At 43.7% G+C, this 22,233-nt stretch overlaps 1 protein-coding gene across 11 annotated transcripts in view; it reads left to right on the top strand.

The window, feature by feature from the left end:
- Nucleotides 1-22,233, top strand: part of SYT7 (synaptotagmin 7) — a 596,170-nt gene that overhangs the window by 448,771 nt on the left and 125,166 nt on the right. For all 11 annotated transcript variants that reach the window (XM_073574004.1, XM_073574013.1, XM_073574007.1 and 8 more), the window contains one exon: nucleotides 21,132-21,267. In XM_073574004.1, coding sequence (XP_073430105.1) covers nucleotides 21,132-21,267 — 136 coding nt within the window. The remainder of the gene's footprint in view (nucleotides 1-21,131; nucleotides 21,268-22,233) is intronic.

Below are 22,233 nucleotides of genomic sequence, written 5' to 3'. Positions count from 1 at the left end.
AAATTTAGACAGATCCCCAGAAAACACATCAGGAGCAGGAATCTTGGGTTCAGCAGCATGTGACCGAATGAGATAGGTGGAAATTCCCTGTTCTTCAGCAGCAAGTTGCTCCACACGATCAGACAGTTGCTTAATCTCCATTAGGAGAGAAAAAAAAAATCCTCCTACGGCCCCAGAGAAAAAGAGGAAAAAATATAATTAAAAAAAAAATTCTGACACTTTTTTTTTTCCTTTTTAAACAATTTTCTCCTGCTTTTGAGTACCCTAGAATCTGCGGTAGGGCTGGTGATTCTGTTATGAATGGGTCACTGAGGAGGAAAAAACAACACAAGCCAAGTCTCAGAAAACCAGAGGGGTTGGTATCTATGCAGATTGCAGATCCCTGATCTTACCACACAACTAGCAGCAGTTGTGGAGCATACCTGCGATGATCCTAGACGCCTCGTCACAACCGGAGAGCTACATAAGCCTAAAGCAGGAAAAGAGGAAAACTAACTGCCCCAGAGCAGATCCCAAAGGAAAGACAGCCCCCCACATGTATTGACGGTGAAACAAGATGAAAACACAAACAAAGGCAGAAAAATAGGCTGTGAAAACGATGGGGCCCGACTAACTAGAAAGGACAGGAAAGGAAAGACACTGTCTGCAATCTGCCAAAAACCCTACCAAAATAATGTCCAACACTTCTGATAGCAAAATTAACCCTGAAGTCGCTAGACTTCTCCCAGTATATCAGCACTCTGAAATATTCTGAGACAGAGCAAAAAGAGGCCAATCTAATAAGGGACCAAAAGGCAAATACAGATAAATAGGAGTGGAAATTCAGCACAACCCCAGCAGGGTTGAATTGACCAACAAGAGCAACTGTGAACAATAGCAGAAAACAAACTTAACTTGAGAAGACTGGAACAGAGCTGAAGTCCAAGACCTGAGAAGCAGACTGAATCACCAGCACCAGGATAGGGCGTCGGCTGTCTTATATCCAGTCTGATACTCCAGAGATCCAATCGTTATCCTCCTCATCAGGTGGCAGATCACTACCAATTAAACCAACCTCACTACCTCCTGTCACCACCAGAGGGAGAACGGAAGGAGGAGCAGAAAATGAGTTCACAACAGCTGCCCACGAGGGCTCACAATCTACAAGGGATGGGTGAGGATACAGTAGGCGAGGGTAGAGCTGGTCGTGCAGTGGCTTGGTCGATTGGTTGTTACTGCAGGTTGTAGGCTTGTCGGAAGATGAAGGTCTTCAGGTTCTTTTTGGAAGTTTCCACGATAGGCAAGAGTCTGATATGTTGTGGTAGAGAGTTCCAGAGTAGGAGTGATGCACGGGAGAAATCTTGTATGCGATTGTGGGAAGAGGAGATAAGACGGGAGTAGAGAAGGAGATCTTGTGAGGATCGGAGGTTACATGCAGGTAAGTACCGGGAGACGATGTATGGAGGACACAGATTGTGGATGGCTTTGTATGTCATGGGTTTTGAACTGGAGTCTTTGGGTAATGGGGAGCCAGTGCAGAGATTAACAGAGGGGAATGGCCAGGGAATAGAGGGAGGACAGATTGATTAGTCGGGCAGCAGAGTTTAGAATGGATTGGAGGGGTGTGAGAGTGTTGCCTATATCTGTCCCTGCCCTTGAGGTAATACATTTTAGGCTCCAATATGAGGTTCATGGGATATTGGCACGGGAATGATGTAATTAGTATCTAATATCATAAACATGAAGTTACAGAAAACGTACTTTTCTTTTTTCTCAGTACTCTAGCCCTGCATCTAACATTCATTTCCTTCATCTGGGTAAATTCAGTGCTTCTAAGGTGGAAATTTTTAGGCTGTATAAAAAGGGGATTTTTTTTTTTTATTTGATGCCCAGTCCAATGGCACTATAACCTGGAGATCTACAGTATAACACCATACCATTTTTTATTTAACGACGTTTGGCTCAATCTCGAGTCATGGTGACTTGATGGATGAATGATCTGTAAGAAGATTGATCTTCTGCAAGCCTATATAGGTCCACCAGGGTCTTCTCTACGGTTAACTTGATAGTGTCAAGCCATCAAGTTGCTGGTCTTCCTCTTCACCTTGTTTTTACTATTCTTCTGACCATGATGTCCTTCTCCATGATGTGTCCAAAGAAGACAAGTTGTAGTTTGGTGATCCTTGCTTCGAGTGACATGTTTGGCTTGATATGTTCCAAAATTGATTTGTTTGTTCTTTTTGCCATCCATGGTATTGATAACTATGTGTAAATAATTCGACCCAGGAGATTGCACTCGCAATTCTGATGCTTGACCCAGTATCATATCCAGGCGTTTCTCCTGTATTTTCCTTCTAAAGGCCACTTTACATTTAGCGATGCACCAGCGATCCCGACAATATGACCCGGTCAGGATCGCTGGTGCATCGCTAAATGGTCGCTAGTGAGCTGCCACACAGGCAGATCTCACAGCGATGCAGCAGCGATACAGTGATCGTTACTTACCTTTCAGACGAGGCGATCCTGACGTCCTCCTGCCCGCGTCCACGTGTCGCTCGTCGGCGCCAGCAGGAAGCGCCCAACGAGAAATGGAGCTGCACAATCTCGCGCGATCGGAGACAGACAGCGGGGAAGCCGGTCGGAGGTAAGTATCACACATAGCGATATCGCTAGCGATATCGCTGCTGCGTCACCAAATCGGTGATGCTTTAGCGATATTGCTAGCGATATCGCTATGTGTAAAACCCCCTTAAGAGTCCTTTTTGACCTTGTTTGCATAACCTTGAGATAAAATATTTTCTTCTTCAATCATCCCCACTAATGCCGGCAGCCTTTATTCAGATGTTTGTAACCAGCGCATCTCCAGCTGCTGTGAACTCTAGTGTGCCCTGTCTGCCCACAGGGGCTGGCAGTTTAGCAACAGCTGGGTAGTCACAGGTTGCCTATGCTTATTTTAATTACAGATATTAGCCATGTACTTTTCTATGCGTGAGTGAGCCTGTAGCATCTATCGTATCGCTCTGCTATGATACGGAGTTTTATATTTCCTAGTCGTCTATGTACCAGACTATTGCTGTTCTTCAGACAATAAGAGTATGGTTAAAAAGACCCACTGGCTATGCAGAGAAGACTGTAAGCTGCTGCTTTGTATACAGAGCCCGATAGCGTTCGGCATCTGCCGTTCAAGGCCCGGGAGACAATGTGAACATATTCGTCAGCAAAAATCCAAAGAGGTAACCTACAATTTTTTTTAATCTATTTCTAGCTGGGAAAAGATACATGTGCACAGCTCTTAGGGAGCTGTCTGGGATGGCGGTATGTGGCCTGCTGTCCAACCTCTGGAGCACTACTTTCGAGATAACAAGAGTTGGCTCCTAGAAATGGCCGTCTCATTGAGCCATATTGTGCCTTGCTATGCCGTGCCTTAGCGGTGTCCAGTAATTACCGTGTCCTTAATCTGATCTGTGTTTGAACGTAAATGTTACTGCCACCAGGGTCGGTACTGCGGATGGCACAACAAACACCAACAATGGGATGGAAAAAGGGGGAGGAAGGCCCTAATAGTAGGGAAGGAGGGATGGGGCACCTCCTAACTCAGTCTGTGCCTATCCCTAAGCTCCCCTAATGCCCTATGTGTGTCCTTCCCCCCTGCCGCTGTCACAAACCACGTCCCTATGTGGTAGGGGCTGGGATTGGGGGGTGGACCACTGCTTACCCTGTCCGGATGACACAGACACCAGGCGATGCAAGGACGAGGCGGAGACAGATTTCAGTTGTAAGAGTTCCGGATTTATTCGTCGTCCTCCTGATGACCACAACCACGCACCGCAGCCTCTTTACAGTTCTCTGTCCCCAGGCTCAGGTACCTGCACCTTTGCTCCAGTCGAAGTAACGTCCCTCACGGATCTTTTGCTGGGGCTGTCCTAGACCAATCTACCGCCAGCGCTTCACCTGCCCAAGGTCGTCCAATCGGTACCCCCGGGGACTCATCTTGTCCTGCGGTCCGTCGGGTCAGGGCCACCCCCCTGACTGTCTTTCCTGTCGGTCCCCTAGTCGAGCTCTTCACTGTTCTCCATCTTCTACCGAGCACCTCCTGGGACTAACCTGCCTGGAACCCTATCCTGTAATTTTTATCCCCTCTCTCACCGGCAATTCCCCTCCTGGGTTCCTATCTCCCCACCCCTCATGACTAAGCGTTTCTCAAGCCATAAGCTGATGTTGAGTCCTAAGCTACTCCCCCCTGACATCTTGTTGTAATTTCTAGGTACTGCACTCTCCTATCCACCTTTCCCAGCTGTCACCCTTCTATCCTGTCAATCTCCATCTCTAGTGCACAAACCGTCCCCTCCTACTACCAGTCACGTCTGTCCGTCAAGTCACCTTCCCCACACCTATCTGTCACCTAACTTAACCCTGGCTTGTGCCTCACCACTGCAGATCATACAGACACAGGAGATGTTGAAAAGAACGAGACAGACAAGGTAAATACACCAATAACTTATCTCTAGGCACCGCTGCCAAGCTCCACAATGCAGAGGACATGGAAAACAGGATCCCGAACTCGACAGAGGTAGCCGATTCAGTGCTGACACCAGAGAGCTGTAACTCCACAGCTGGCCTACATAGAATAACTCTATCACCAACAGTCAGGTGATGCATCATGTGACTATTTAAAGGATGGTGGAAGTGGTCACCACCCTCATCAGCTGACCTAGCAGCTCAGCAGATTCCAGCAAGGAAACTGACATTACCCCCTGCTGGCATTAAAGCAAAAAACAATGTTTAAATTAAGGCAGAGTCAGAGCTGTCACAAATCCAAAAATGGATCATGACAGTAGCCATGTAAAGCGTTATGTTTACAACCATGTGCCTGGCCCAAACGTCATTTTTGGCATCTTGTTCAATGTACACATGTACTCGGGATCAAAAGACTGAAAATTTGAACCATAGATTTGCACAGGTACAGTATACTCTGCAGAGGATCACAGTAGCTGACGTGTGGATTTTTTACAAGACGTAAGTTGCTTGTTTTTACTTGTTTTTTTGCAATTTTAACCATTTATGATTCTGAAAAATTCCTTTAATCACTGAATTCAGATTTTTCATTCGACTCCTGTGTCACAAGTGCATAAAATACAGCCCCTCGCCATGGCATCTGCCCTTATAAACATTTGTGAAAGAATGGCTCGTTCTAAAGAGTTGAGTGATACCAGCGCGGTCTTTAATAGGATGTCACCAGTGTAACAGGCCAGTGGTGAAATTTATTCCTTCCTAAAAATTTCTTCATCATGTCTGGGTGATATTATTGAAAAGTGGAAGAAGCTGAGCTACAATGTAGAAACCATGCAAAATTGCAGAGTGGGGTCACCAACGCTCTGCTGACTCCTTAACTACAGAAATCAAACCTCCTCTGGTATTAACATCAGTACAAAATCTGCGCCAGTAGCCTCATGGCATGGGTTTCCATGTGAGCCGGTACATGCAGCCTTACATCACCAATCACAATGCCAAGTGTTGGATGCCATGGTGTCAAGTCACCACCACTGGACTATGGAGCGGTGGAAATGTGTACTGTGCAGTGACGGATCATACTCCTCTTTCTGGCATCTGATGGATGAGTCTGGGTTTGGCGAATAATAGGATAATGTAGTCAGGCAGGTAACAGTCTCCTGACTGTAGAGTTTGGTGGAGGAAAGATGAAAGGAGCTGTTTTTCAGGGGTTGACATCTGCCCTTTAGTTCCATTAAAGGTAAATATTACTTCTTCAGCCTAAAGATATTTTGGACACACTGTGGAAGGTCCATGAAAACATAGTTGGGGAAGTTTGGTGAGGAAGAACCTGATGATTTAGATCTGAGACTTCTCCTCCAACATCAGTGTCTGACCTCACAAATGATCTTCTTCACGATTGGGCAAAAATTCAAATAGATGCAGAAATCTTGTAGACACCGTTCCAAGAAGAATGGATAGCTGCAATGGGAGGAAGAGAGCAACTTCATATTAATGGCCATGAATAATTTAGAGTAAGGTGTCATAAAAGCTCCCGTTGGTGTAATTTTAAGGGGGCACAATACTTTATCCCATATAGTGTATATTGTATTGATGTATGGATGCCCCACTACCCTCAGCATTGTCTCCGACACCGGATTACCCCTAAGTTGCTCCTATGTGAACAACGGCATCGATCGTATCAGGGAAATTACAAATCTCCTGACTTGTAAATAATAATAAAATCAGAATTTTTCACCCGGTTCTGCTCACATGTTTATATATTGTGAGGTAGCGCTGTCATTCAGGGTTGGGGGACACTCACTTGCAGCGATAAAAAACACATCCGGCACAGGATTTTCCAACAAATCATAGTCCATGAGGTTTATTCATCCTTCATAAACCTCCAGCAGTAACATGCAACTGTCTTATAGCAGACAGCAGGGTATCTTCACACTGGAGCTCTGCTCCCCTATAGCCCTCCTAGTCACACAGGCTGTGCTTCATCTAGCCAGCAGGCTATACAGTCTCTCAGTAGCAGTCCCGTCTCTGGGTTACCTTGCATGCTGCTTTACACTGCTAATGTTCATTCCCTCTCCCTGGGAACGGTCAGGCACACATCGCCATTAGTCACAGCGTCCACACGTGCTGTTAGTGAGGAGATCCTTCTCCTCACGGGACCTTCCAAACTGGACCAATCAGGTCCCAGCATTCACCCCCATGTGACCAGACCTCAGGTACCTTATATGGTCCATAACCACACCCACAGGTGATCACATGGCTATGACCTCACCCAAGGTCCTATTGCAGACAACCACACACAGGCTTCTCTGACACATTGTAACAGAACGTACTAGTCAGCAGTACCTCTGCTGATCATTATGATCTTTCAGTATCCTACACCTATCAGGGCAATGGAAATGTTTATACGGCTGTCCTGGGACACCCACACAGCGCCCCCTAGCGGACACAGCGGTCACTGCACCACATATACCTCCCCCCTATGTTCAAACCTGTGGGGTTGAACACACAGCATAACCCCCGGCTCTCGAGACTGGGCACTCACTACACCTTGCCCACCAGGTCGAGAGAACCGTCTCCATTTGTCATACGGCCTCATCTCTACGTTAGGCCTCCCCCGCTCCCAGCGGTCATAATACCGGTCATTGTCTTTGACCCCCCAGTCACGGTTTGTCTGCGTCATCAGACACTCTCTAGTCTCCACCTTTCTGCAGTACACTTCGTCACCTGATCTTTCTCTCACTGACCGTCTCTTTCGGTTGGTGCGGTCATAAGTCTTAGTAGAGTCTGCTGTCTGGTCTGAGTCTGACTCAGTCAGCGTCTCACAGGAACTATGGTCTTTCAACGTCATCCTGCCAGTCGAACTACCCCTTGCTGACACTCTTCTGCCATCTGCCCTGTCACTTCTTGGAGGAACCGTTCGGGTCCTTACATCTTGGGTTGGAGGCGGCCGCCACCTGGTATTCTGTATTTCTTTATTAATTCGCCGACGGTCCAGCCTCAACTGCTTAATTTCTTGCAGGTACTCCACGAGCATCCGAAATTCTCTCAGGCTTTCCACGGAGCCAACCACCATGATGGAAATCCTATCCACTTCCCTGGATACCTGGTCATCATCAGGAGGGATCCTCACCCTCACCACACCGGAGATATTCACAAGGTCTTGCATTACCTTCCCAGACCTTCCAATGATTCTCCCAATCAGAGTTTTGGGTACCGGAACCACATCTTTCCTCAAACCCAACCGATCCATAGCCTCTCTTGCTATCTCTAGGCGTCGAGCAGCCTTCACATTACTCTGCCTAACCAATTGTTTGACACGTAGACACTGCAAATGCATCTCTTTCAGGACAGCTACTCGGTTTGATGTATCTTCCCTGGCTGATACTATCACCAACTGCCGAGTCTCAGGTGCCCAGTGCACCTCACACGCTTTGACCGCCTCTTTGAAAGCCTCATGTACCCCTTCCTCCGCACAGGCTTGCATGTTTTCGGGTACCTCGATCACAGATTTGAAGGTCGTGGTCTTGCTCTCTTCCTGGACAGAAGACTCTGGCTTTACCACAGACACTTCCCTCACTACAGTTGACCCGACCAGGTGACTGTCTTCTTTGGCTCTTTGCTCACCAACTTCAGGAGATTTTATCTCTTCGCGAGCCTTTGCCAAGATAGGTACCGGCAGTTCCGCCTTGTTATCACTCGGACCCAGCTGCTGCACATCTCCGTCCAAGCTCTTCTCCCGCAGAAGACCTTCTACTACTCGTCTGAGTTCCTCAATCTCTTCCTTAAGGCTCTTGTTCACACTTTGCCAGGTGGACAGGTGACCTCTGAGCTCCAAGACTTCTTTCTCGAGCCCCTCCACCTTGTGCTCGGCCAATTGTCTCAAGATTCTCTCTTGTTTGACATGTTCTTCCACTGTCTCTTTTATTAGTTGTATCTCCTGATCTTGTTCTCTTTTGGCCAGCACATGTCGCACCACTAATTCTTTAACTATATCATCAAAGGGTACCACTGAGTCAGTCCTATCAGTCGAGTGAACCCCCCGGTTACCCTCTGACTGTGTTTCTATTCCCGTTATCTTCTCGATCAGGTTACCACCAGTCCTGTCATGAATTTCAGTCAGCACAGCATTAGATTCTGTCCTAGTGGTGGCTACTGGCAATAACACGTCACAGTCACACCACACCGTACGGTGAACCCCCAAGACACTCTCTATCCGTGTGTCAGCTCCGCTCTTTTTGTTTACCACACCATTCTCATTCACACTGTGGAACGCTTCAGGTGACGTCAGGTCAGTAAATTCGTCTGACGCAATTCTTTCTTCGGTCGCCCTTACGTCTGGCCTTTCCACGTTAGGAGGCGTCAGCGTCTCAGTGTCTGCTAGCCCTACAGTAGAAACGTCTCTATCCTCCTGCCCCACATCTTTAAACATGACAAAGTCCCGGCGCCTCTCAAAGGTATGCACTAAGTTTGGTGGCATACTACCACCTTGGCACTCCCCCTTTGTCATCTCAATTAGGACTCTGTCCACCTTATAATTCACGATGACCCCGTGGAGGCAGCGAACTCTGACGTTTTTCTCGGTCAGAGCTAAAACAAGCGGAGTTCCTGTGAGAGTCACCCGACTCTTTGAGTCCAGCCTACCAGAGGCTCCTTCCCGGTGCAGCATCACGGTACACCCCTGCGGCCCATCGTCAGTATCCGGAAAGGATATCCCACATTCTGACCAAGTCATACACACACACTGCGGTACTCCAGACTTACCCACTGAGTCATCTAGTGCTGTCATTTCTTCAAACTTGGCCCTTTTCTGGACCACCACCCCACTTTGGGTTGCCGCCCCCTCCCGGGACTCCACCCCTTTTTGGGTTACCGCGCCAATTTGGGACTCCACCCCTTTTGGGGACTCCACCCCCTTTCTGGATCTCCCCATGTCTGTTATACCGGTCTTCTCAGACCACAGTTCACACCACACAGTTTGTGTCTCTTACGATACCACACAAGTCTTTGTTGGCACCACCACAGCTCCTGCTGTCACCGATCACCGGCACCACCGGCTGCTGTTCACACACAGCTGCTGGTGTCACTGCAGCTCCTGCTGCGCCATCTTCGTGGACCCGCCGATCCACCGGAAGCCACTTGTCCCCTTCGTAACCCCGCCGGGTTACCGGAAGCCGCTTGTCACCCTCGAAGATAAAAGAAACCACAAAAGCGCGCCCATAGGGCCTTACCAGTGCAGGTATAATGGGTTACGCAGCAATAATACAGGGTACTCACCCTTAATAGTTGTGTAAAGCCACAACTACTGTATCCGCTTAGTCACATGCAATAAAGCTGCAGCAGGATGGTGTAGACAGACAGCGTCTGCTACCAATGCTCAAAGAGGAGATCCCAAAAAAGGAAAAACACCAGGTCCCTGTGCTGCGAGATCTTCGTGACCCCACTGAGCCACAGAAAGCACCTTCAGGTTTTTTTGTAGAGGAAAAAAGAAAAAACACATGCACGAAAAACTCCCAAAAAACTCACGTATCCTGTCTGTGCGCTATTGAGGACGTACCGTCTCCGGCTGAGACCGTCCAACACACAGGGCACACCGGGTGCTATTCAAGGAGCTGACCCTCCTCCCAGGGTCTCCCAACACACCGGCCTCACCAGGTCCAAGGTCATATCACGTGTTCCAGGGATCCGATTCCTCTCCCAGAACCTCCCAACACTGACCCTCCAGGACCTTGCTCACTGACCCAGGTCAGTACAACAACAAACACCTGTCGTTACCTGTGTCAGACACACAGGTACTCGGGTACCTCTTATCCGCAGAGGCACCCTAGCAATCACCAGTCTCTTTCACTGAGCTGCTGTCAGTGTACGGCTTTCACAACCGTCAGCCCTCCTGGCTCAGCGTTGCCGCACTGCAACATGTGCTGTTGGAACCGCAGCCCTTAGCAACAAAGTTTTTTTTTTTTTTTGGCAGTCCTTTTCCGTTGCCCCCAGCAAAAAGGCTCCTATATTGCCCTTAGCAATTCTCCACCATTTGTGAGGTAGCGCTGTCATTCAAGGTTGGGGGACACTCACTTGCAGCGATAAAAAACACATCCGGCACAGGATTTTCCAACAAATCATAGTCCATGAGGTTTATTCATCCTTCATAAACCTCCAGCAGTAACCTGCAACTGTCTTATAGCAGACAGCAGGATATCTTCACACTGGAGCTCTGCTCCCCTATTGCCCTCCTAGTCACACAGGCTGTGCTTCATCTAGCCAGCAGGCTATACAGTCTCTCAGTAGCAGTCCCGTCTCTGGGTTACCTTGCATGCTGCTTTACACTGCTAATGTTCATTCCCTCTCCCTGGGAACGGTCAGGCACACATCGCCATTAGTCACAGCGTCCACACGGGCTGTTAGTGAGGAGATCCTTCTCCTCACGGGACCTTCCAAACTGGACCAATCAGGTCCCAGCATTCACCCCCATGTGACCAGACCTCAGGTACCTTATATGGTCCATAACCACACCCACAGGTGATCACATGGCTATGACCTCACCCAAGGTCCTATTGCAGACAACCACACACAGGCTTCTCTGACACATTGTAACAGAACGTACTAGTCAGCAGTACCTCTGCTGATCATTATGATCTTTCAGTATCCTACACCTATCAGGGCAATGGAAATGTTTATACGGCTGTCCTGGGACACCCACACAGCGCCCCCTAGCGGACACAGCGGTCACTGCACCACAATATATTTGGAAAGAATGCAGACAAAGACTGATTTGTATGCGGGGACAAGCAATCACTGGGATCCGCGGGGTGCTAAATCAAGCTTTGGCATTTATTAGGCAATATATTAGTGTCTCATGTGTGCCTTAGCATGGCGGTTCCTACGGCGTGCTCAGTAATACAGCTTAGCAGCTGAGCGTTACTCGTACGTACTATGTGAGCCATACTTCCGATCGATCACCACGTCCAGGGTACAGTAATCCCCTTCGTCTTCCAGTTATGTAATCTATGCTCATATAAATTATTAGGGCACGCATGGCTGCCCACATCTAGTAATCGTGTCTATGCGGTACGATGCAGCGACCGTTGCGTTGTACTTATAATAGGCCATTTCTTTCTAGGTTGTCGGCCCGTGTGATGCACAGTTATGCTGATTTACTATGAAGCCTCCATAGTCACATATGCAATGTAACATCCCTATCTGCCGGCTCATTGGGGCATGCTCGGCATTATTAGCTCACAAGCTGTACATCTGTTGCAAATCTGGTACAACGTACAAATTTGCTGCTAAAATCCCGCAGCATTCCTCGCTTTCGCTATACTCCGAGTGAGGGATTTGCATTCTGGGAAATCTTTATAACAACCAGCGTAGAGAATTAGAAGAGAAACTAAGGTTCAGGATACGCATGGTGGATATATATTCTACTGAATCTGTGAAAGGGAATCTGTCGGGGGGGATTTCACCCCCAATACTGTTTTATGTAGTGCCTGCAAAGACAAAGCCAGCAATAACTTTACCTAACTATACCTGTTACCTGTCCGTTTCACAATAAGTAGCAAAAATCCACAATTTGCATATATATATATATGCACCCTATGTGCATGTTTGCCGTATGTATTGTTTGCACTTTATACCTTTTAGCTCCATGTGGGCAAATCTCTACGCAGGTGATATATACAGTACATTTCTTTATACATCACTTGGTTACACCAATTTTATAAATTGGATATATTATATTAAGGTGCATTTTATTATTTTTAACTCATTTGTTCATTTCATAATATTGTTCATTTATCCATTTTATTCTACCTCAGATTGTCTTTTGATATTTAGTCTACTCAAACTTTAGCCAGAAAGTCCATTCTTCCAGTTGAGTCATTTATGCAAATGAGGCTGAAGTGCTTTTAGCACGTGGAAGCACTTCCCAAGCTTTTGTCACTCCAGCTCTATTCCCTGCTCAGTGCTGCCTTCTTTTCTGTGCGACTTGAAGCAAGTGAAGCCGGAGAAGGCGACTCTGGAAGGGGGACAGTGAGAGAGAGAGACTCAGGAAGTGCTTCTACAAGCTGAGAGCACTTCAGCCTCATTTGCATATTGATTCAAATGGCGATTTCTTGGTGACAGATAAACGGATTTGTTGCATAAAGGTATTGCTAGACTTGTATTTGCTTCATGTGCAGTTTGGAGGTGAAATCCTGCTGACAGATTTCCTTTAAATCCTCATAGAAAATACAACATGCTATGGAATTTTCTAAATATGGTACAATAGTAGGCCCCCAAGTGACAACCCAAATTGGAGTCAATCAGTTATCACTAGTGTCTATTTCTTAAGTCGGCCCTACATTTTCCATAGCTGGTGACTGAAACGCTGAAACTTCTTTTGCCAACAGCCATTCCTTCTGACCCCGCGCTCTCCCATTTACAAACATGCTTGCCTTCAGCCCAGCGTGCATATGTTCTGGTTGGCAAAAGGGTACAAAATACTTCCAGAAACGTCCGGCGGAAGAGTATCTACCCTTAGAAGAAAACCAATCGGATATTGAAATTCAGTATGCAAAATCCTTCTTTTTCCTGACATGATTTGTCAGGCGAGAGTCAGGAGGTCCTCATACACATTAGATGGTCAGTCGGGTCCAAATAAATTAGGATTTTGAGCCTGTTTAATACTACTATGTACAGGAGCCTTTATAGGTAATTACTCTCATGCCATAATAGACTTTGTGATTATGTCCTGTTTGGGCAATGGTAACAACAACGTCTTTAAAGCAATTGATAGTGGAAATGTCCTGTCTAGATGTAGGGTAGGTCATATTATCTGGTAGACCTAACAAAGCCCAGCAGTAAGTTGGGTTTACATAAACCGATTGGTAAATGTTTAACCATCGATGGTTGTGTAGTAGCCTGTTTACTCAGCCAGATAGAGCGAGCTTAATGATACGCACTGGACGATCTCTGATAGGCTCCAGTTAGTCTCAGCAGCGCGAGTCGTCTTAACTAGAGTTGAGCAAAGTTTTCAAAATTTGGCTCCGATTACGATCGGCGGCAAATATTGTTTTTACAACATTCACCGAACATAACTGAACGACATTGGAGTCAGTGGGAGTAGAAATAAACTGGTTCTGAATATATTAATCATCAAACATCAATTCGGCACAAATAAGGTAACAATATGGCAAGAATATGTAAGATTCATATTCGGCAACCGAATCCAAACATATTCTCTCAACTCTAGTCTTAACACAGAACAATGTGGTGCAGAGAACAATAGTCTTTTGTGCAGCACAAAATGCTCGTTGACCTGGCGATCGACAGCCTGTTTAGACTTGAAGATTATCATGAAAAAACGTTCCTAGGAAGGCTCATTTCATGATAATCTTTCAATGAAAATTGGCCTGTTCTGTAGGTGGCACGTACTGTAGGGAAAGCAAATAGTCCCCCGTGGGAAGTCTTTTGTCTTATTTTTCTACCGAGTCTCTATCTAGAATGTTTACGACTATGTAATTCCGCACATACAAGAAATCTTTCCAGATATTCATCATTTCATGCATAGCTCTTCATTCCAGTTCTGTCAGCTAAATGTCATAAGAAAGAAGACTAACACTACTGTGTGCGTATGTGCCGCCTTACATATCTAAGAGCTTTCTTGAATTCTAGTTAGTTTCGGAGGGGAAAGATATTCGGACCATCATCTATTACACCATGGTAAAACCGACTTGGGTAAGGGCTATAATTTATTAGTGCATGTGTCAATAAGCTGATTTAGAGGCACATGAGATCACAGGATCTTATATGTGGCTTGGATACTCATGATGAGAATATAGTTCTACCACTTTTCAAATCTCTATATATGCATAAAATGGATATTGTGCTCAGTTTGGGAAATAATATTAAAGAAATATATTGCAGAGCACAAGTAGGTTCAGAGGACGCAAAATATTACATTGAATAAGTAGACTTCAGTCCTAAATTGGCGTTTCAGTTGGATATACTGTAGTTTTGAAAAAAATGTCGACATAATAGCGATGCTTAAATACAAATTTATATATATTATGTGTATATATATTTAAGAAATAAATAGGTAATATAGTAATTTCTTTAATGGTCATTGTATTCCAATTCTCCAACACGGTATTCACTGAATTTGATTGAATATTTTGAAGCTAATTTTTGCCAGATTTGAAAAATGTTTCTCTAACATTTGATTTGCAGCACTGCAAAGCCTCAAATTGCCCTGAAAAAGATGTGTGGAACTATCTGAGGTCTATTAGAACTACATCCAGCTATTTTCAGCTTTTTAATGCAAGAACAGCCTTGTCAATGGCAAAGTGACTTTGCCATAGGAACAGATGGTAACCCAGTAATAACCTACCACCCATTTAATACAAGAGCAAACAAACAGACATTTCATGTTATTAAAATTGAAACGTGATCCAGAAATAATCAGACTGAGTGTTCTGTGCATAAAACTATCTTAAACTGACTGTGTCACTGTCAGAGGTAACATCATCCAGAGAGACAAGTGATGTGCCATATATTCCATAATGCTTGGTAGGTACATGACACCTCCAAACTTGCCAGCACTTGCTGCAGTGCAGAAAACAAGCAGAAAAGAGAGTGGTGATTCCCAGGCACTATCACAAACTGCTAACAATGGATATGCATTTTTTGGATATATATTAATATAATGTATGTGAGAATCGGGTGGAATATTGCAGGTATTTGGGGGGTGCTGTATTATTATGGCATAGACAGATGTAAAAGTTGACTAGCACAAAGGATACACAAAAAAATTATTTGAGATGGACACTTTGTGAATTAGACACATTTAAATGTATGGATTTTGGGGAATTTTCTTTTGTATTTGAAAAAAAGCAATAATTTGCCCTTAATAAAAAGGATTGCACAATAAAGGAAAAAACTATATGTCTCTTTTGAAAATCAGATTCACTAGTAGGATTTTTTATGGATTAAAACGTGCGCTGCCAGACCATCACTCCTCACAAATTGTGTGCTTAATATATTTATTTCCCAACGCGTTTCGAGGTCATAAAACCTCTTCCTCAGGGGATCACAATAAGGTCATCCCCTGAGGAAGAGGTTTTATGACCTCGAAACGCGTTGGGAAATAAATATATTAAGCACACAATTTGTGAGGAGTGATGGTCTGGCAGCGCACGTTTTAATCCATAAAAAATCCTACTAGTGAATCTGAAGATTTATGGCCACAGCGTGGTCATTTGGATGTGCAGCAAGCTGACCGCGTTTCTTTATGCCTGTTACTCTCCTATATACGGTGAGTATAATTTATTGTTTGAAATCTTGGTTTTCTCAGATAAGACCCTATTGCGCTTTTTTCCTTGCAGTTTCAATTATTCTTTTGAAAAGCAAGCACACTTTCTCTAACACTGATTTCAGATTCTTTTTCTGTAAAAAAAATATTGTGCTGTCTTGCTGCGGCTTTCTTTTGCATTAAGAATGACTAAAGAAGTGTGTAATTGTAATTCAAATGTAGAATGGCAATGCCAGCTGCGCCATATCACTTATCAATCTTAATGAGCCTGCCACTGCTGCTGGCACCTCTCCAATCTCTCTTTCTACCTTTTAATTAAATCTCTATATCATTAGCAGACTACTATTATCTTCTTCATTGCTGCAGTTTTACAGTATTTTGCCAGTGTTTTAGGTCTTTCGCTTCCAATCTCTATTGCTGAGCTGTGAGCTCACTATCTTAAATCACCCAAAAATGGCTGCTGCATTTCCTGTCTCGAGTTTTATACAGGATATGTTAGTCCCTCCTCGCTACAAAGCATTATGGGGAGGCCTGCATAGTACCGCCTGAGGTCAGGTCAACCTTCTGTAACTGATGCGGTCTTCCACAATGTGTATAATGTCAGCAGGCGTTTATTTGGTAACTTTCATGAATCTAATCACAAATTGTTTGAATTTGTTGAGATTTGTGAATTTAAAAAAAATTTGTTTAAATTTGATTTACATCGAATTGATTCACTCATCTGTATTTTCTGCAGTGAAAGCTGTTGGAGGAAATAGCGCAAAAATAGGGTCTTATCTGGGATATAAGTGGCCAATACAATATGATTGCACTCACCAGACGTAGCTCAAACAAGGATTCGCTGCAGCAGATCCACGGGTCCAACGAGACCGAACATTAGTAGTTTCTGCAGTAACATAGAAGGGATTCTTCACTGTAAGAGCAGTGAGATTATGGAACTCTGCCAGAAGTTCCATAATCATGGGTAATTCATTAAGTTCAAAGTTGAAAAGGGCCTGGGAGTGTGATAATATTACAAATTGTGGTTAATAGATTATTGGAGATGGGTCGTGGATCCGGGGATTGATTCTGATAACATGTTTGGAATTGGAAAGGAACACTTACTATTTTATTGCGGAAGATTTTGCCTTTATTTGGACAATAATTTGAACTTGACGAACTTATGGGTTTTTCTAAACCTCATTATGTTACTATGTAAAGACACATTATTGTGTATGTTGTAGTACATAATAAATTTCCATAAAATAAATTATATATAGATCTACAAAGGACGGTAATGAAAGGTTTCAGAATGCAGGTACATGCTACAACATTGGTTTACACATTGTTCCCTATACTTAGTACACTGGCTAAAGTACAGAACATAACAGGGTATAGCAGAACTATCAATATGTAGATGTATAGTATCGTTACCTACAGCTCACCCCTGCTTGATGTGCATGTGTTGATCCAGCCTGCAGGTGACAAGTGTCGGTGCATGAACAAAGCTGATGAGGCTCCAGACATACTTGATAAAATTCAATGATGTTTTAAAGTCCTGCATTCGATTGCTTAAAATCCATTAAAATATAGACGGTGCATATAAGTCTCCGACGCATTTCGAGTCAATCCAGATTGACTCGAAATGCGTCGGAAAAAACTTCTCTCAACATGTGCACACAACTTGTAGGCCAGTATTTCAGTCAGCACGAGCATTTGTAAACTAGAATGTAAAGTAGATCCAAAACATAAAAGAGGTACAAATAGTTCCTTTTTACTTTTTTCCTGTGCCATTTTCACTTTTATATTTGGATTGCAAATACTGACAAAACACATGATTTCTTGCCATCTAATAAGCAAATACACGGGTAGTGCTAAGTGTATAAAATAGTCAATTAAATAAACTATTGTTTAATTGTTTAAAGTAATTGTACGGTACACCTTCGCACATAATATCATTTTTTATTGTTAATTTACTTCCTAACTAGGAAGTTTTCTAGATATTGTTAGAAAAAGAGGGGAAAGTATTTAGAATCTCAGGGATTGAAGGTCTGACAAAGAGAACAGCGCATGAACAGGAAATAAATAAAATAATAGGAAATAACTGCAGGATAGAAGCTGTCCTGATGAATGAGTGAATGAAGATAGCAGCAACCTGGATCCAGCCTGTATTACTGGTAGGGAAACTCTCACAAGATAAAGAGCTGAAACTTGAGTCAGGTTGCAAACTACATACTATCGAGTCTGAAAATGAAAGAAATGAAAGCGGGAATGAAGATTGCTGACATTCAGTGCAATGTTATTAACTAAAGGTAACCACTAAAACATGTCAAATGTATCCACAGCAATTGACTTAGGTGATTGGCGGTATGTGCGTGTTGTGAGATGTCCTATCTCCGCCAGGATGAATGCTTCAAGGCTGAAATGTTCAGCGCGTCTGATTCTGCCGGCGAGGACTTTATTAGTGAGCGTGTGTCACGTGTTGACTTCTTCATCCCTGAATCCTGCATTCCTCACTGTTAATTCTGCCGCTTCTCTGTAGATCACGCTCTATAATTGGGATGTTTCTGCCTTTCTTTTGCTATGTTGTCTTACAATCTTAGCACCAGACGAAAGCTAATTTATTATTCATAACGGCTCGAATGCTAATCCCTCCCTAAAAATCTAAATGTACTTACGAAAGCCCCTCTGGACCACTGATAACGCACATACTGGCCTAGTTTGCACATCTCAAATGTAAATCTACCACCTCCCAGGGAGCATATCTCATGGAACCATCTTTACCTACCCCTCCATAGATATTTCTGTAACATTGGCCTAGATTCATCAAACCTGGAGAAGGAACATGTAAAAAAAAACTACTCATCTATGAAGGCAATGTATGATAATGCAAAGAATAGTTCTAGACCAGTTCTGGATTCTGCTTGGGTTATGCTTGGCCTGACATTCCCTCCATGTTTAATCTGTGTCTTATTTTGCAGCCTTGAATGTTGCTTATTCAATGTTAACATGTTTGTCTGCTGCTCTTTCCGTGTCTGCTCTCTACCTCGCCGGTTTCATGCCGGTCATACTCACTAACGTTGACCTCTCTCTCATATAACTGTCTGTGCTTCTCCCCTTATTCCTCACTGCTTTATCCCCCACCCCAACCCTTTCCAATTTTTCTCATTCGCCTGGATTTTTAACAGGGCAGAGATCCTTTTAGCCGCTGGCTTTGCGATACACCAGTGCTGAATCCTAATATTGTGTAACCCCATGTCTCTCTTTCTCTTGATCTGTATTCACTGTATAAGCCGGTCTTTTCTCCATGTGCTAGCGCTCTGCATGCAGGGTCTGCTGCTTCTGTCCTCCTACCTTTAATGATGTCTCTGCTGACCTCCTCACCAGTGTCTAACCTCTGCTCCGTCACTTCACTCTTTCCCTTTCAGGGGGACTTTGGAACCTAAGAGACTTTCTCAAATTGCAACCCAATTTAACTTTACCTAAATTTTTTTTTCTAACGACGCATATATATGTACGTATACATATATATGCCCTCTCTAGTTGAGATACCTAAGGGAATGTGCTAAAATGTGACAGCAGTAGACCTACGTTTTACATGCTTGGAAATTTACCTGGATTGTTCAGCTTCAGTACACACACACACAAGGCACAGGCAGCACTAGTTTTCCCTAATGGCTGGATTTATTATTCGATTTATTCCAATTTTGTAGAATTAAATAGTGCAAATCATCTCATACACTTTGCAGGATTCAGTGGGAGTGGACACTGCCAACAACATTTCGATAAATTTAAAGCCCAAAAAAAGGCACTAAAAGCAGCGTAACTCTATGAAAGCTCATAACAGGTAGTTTATTTTCCCATAATAAGACAGCCCAAAACATGTTAAATGTATTAAAACTTTGGCCTGCTCAGCAAGATCGGTTCACTGCATATCTGAATGGATCATACTCTTTATCAGTGCCAAGAGAGGGGTTACAGATAGGTTCAGAAAGGAAAAGTAATGTACATAAATTAAGTGTAGTGCACGGGTCTTACTGAGCAGCAGATGAAAGGTGCTTCTAAAGAACAATACGGTTTAAAGAAACCCATATGCCAAAATGATTTATAGACCCAAATACGTACATTTAAGTAAAAAGAAAATGTTCCCAAAGATGGACGACTCTTTTTAGTGGCTTCTTTTAACTGCCGCTCAGCAAGATCCATTCACTGCATTCAAACAATCTGTATGGATCATACCCTTTATCGGTGCTGGGAAGTGGTTGTAGATAGGTTCGGAGAGGAAAAGTCATGTACATAAATTAAGTGCAGTGTACAGATCTTACTGAGCAGCAGATGGAAGGTGCTTCTAAAGAAGCATAAGCTTGGCTTTGAAATAGCACTGCAGCATAGTGTTTCGGAGAATATTTTGAATATGAAAATTACAAAACTTTATAATTTTTCAAATCCATAGATTACTTACAGATCTATAGATTGTTACTCTTTAAAGTCTTTCCTCAACTACACATTTATAAAAAATTATAAAGCTTGACTGTTGTAGACTCTACAAGTACCAATCTGGACTATAAACCCGACAACTTTGTGTGCAGTCATGTGGCAAAGGGGGTCAGAAATAAAATAATAAATGTCATAAAGATTAATAAATATCTTCTGAAATCAGGACATCTGGATTGGCCAGCATTTTGAATCTGGACGCAATACATCAGCACAGATCTGATGTGGTGTGTGACCTGCTGCATTGAACAGCTGAGCCTTGTGACTCCTAAATGTAGCATACAGTAGGGAAACAAAAACCATGTTAGACTATATGACTGAATAAACCCAATAGATATTGCCAGCACGGGGGCCACGGCTTGGAAACTGCCACATCCAGAAAAACAACCAAGCCTCTAGGGTTGTTATATCAGTAAATCCCTGATAGTCAGTCATGTGTGCGTGACTGCCAGGGCAAGGGCTGACATAACAAACCTTGACAGATTAAACAAAAAAAAAAATAGGAAATACATAAACCATCAGTGTAAATTATACAGTACGCCTTTATATTAAGATGTTCTACATAGCTAAAATATTCGACACAGTCACGTTCCCATTTCTAATGGCTAGAGATAAATTGGCCTTTAAAAAAAAATGAAAAGTCCCCGTGTGTATATATAGTCCATCACTCATTTCATGCCTCCCCAGACCAGGCTTTCAATAAGCATCTGCTAAATGTCACAGCATGTATAGCTTACTGACTGGTTTACTGTGGAAGGTCAACTTGGGAGTACTCCAATACCCTCTCCGGATCAATGGCTGATGGCTTCCATTAATTCACTTCCCAGACCATGGCATGCAAATAAAGAGCAAATTTTAACATGTTCTTTTTTTTTTCTTCTTTAAGATTACCAGCAGGGGCCAAAATGACAAATGCATCAGTGGTCCCGGGGCAAACGCAACCAGAAGAAAGTGAGAAAAAAGCAGACCAGCGTTCTTCAGTGTCAGACCTTGTGAATTCCCTGACCAGCGAGATGCTCATGGTGAGTACTTTCCCTACCTTATTAACTGCCTACATACCCATGTTCAGAATCAAACTCATATCCCAGGAACATTTGTCTAGCACCTTGGACTCGTTTATCATGTAGATCCACCTTAAAGTGTTTTAAAATAATAAAGGAGGTAATACGTCTACACTATTCTCACACCGATCCTGTTTCAACACTAACACAATTCCCGCTGGTCTCTACTTCCTGATTCCATCTTGACACACCACAAACGGTGAGAAATATCCACTTAGCCAATCACTAGTTGAGGCGGGTCAACACAGAAGAACAGGTGGGAGAAAGGTGACTCAGTGGTTAGCACTGAACGGTGGCTCAGTGGTTAACTCTGTTGCTTTGCAGTGTAGGGTACCGAGGTCAAATCCCACCAAGGGCAAAAACTGCAAGGAGTTTGTATGTTCTCAACGCGTTTGCATGGGTTTCCCCCAGGTTCTCCATTTTCCTCCCAGACTCCAAAGATATACTGATAGGGAATGTAGATTGCGATCCCCAATGGGGACAGTGATGACGATGTCTGTAAAGTATGGCGGTATATAATAGAGCTATATAAGTGGAATAAAATCAAGAAACAGGGGCGTAGAGAAGACACTAGGAAATATAGACCATTACAGCCTGGGTATACAGTGGGTACGGAAAGTATTCAGACCCCTTTAAATTTTTCACCCTTTGTTTCATTGCAGTCATTTGGTAAATTCAAAAAACTTCTTTTTTTTCTCATTAATGTACATTCTGCACCCCATCTTGACTGAAAAAAAACAGAAATGTAGAAATCTTTGCAAATTTCTTAAAAAGAAAAACTGAAATATCACATGGTCATAAGTATTCAGACCCTTTGTTCAGACACTCATATTTAAGTCACATGCTGTCCATTTCCTTGTGATCCTCCTTGAGATGGTTCTACTCCTTCATTGGAGTACAGCTGTGTTTAATTAAACTGATAGGACT

The sequence above is a fragment of the Dendrobates tinctorius genome, unplaced genomic scaffold (assembly GCF_039654945.1).
Source record: "Dendrobates tinctorius isolate UK_male_01 unplaced genomic scaffold, ASM3965494v1 ptg000037l, whole genome shotgun sequence".
Lineage (NCBI taxonomy): Eukaryota > Metazoa > Chordata > Amphibia > Anura > Dendrobatidae > Dendrobates > Dendrobates tinctorius.
Note: the sequence above shows the minus strand (reverse complement) of the source record. Positions and strands in the feature narration are given on the sequence as shown.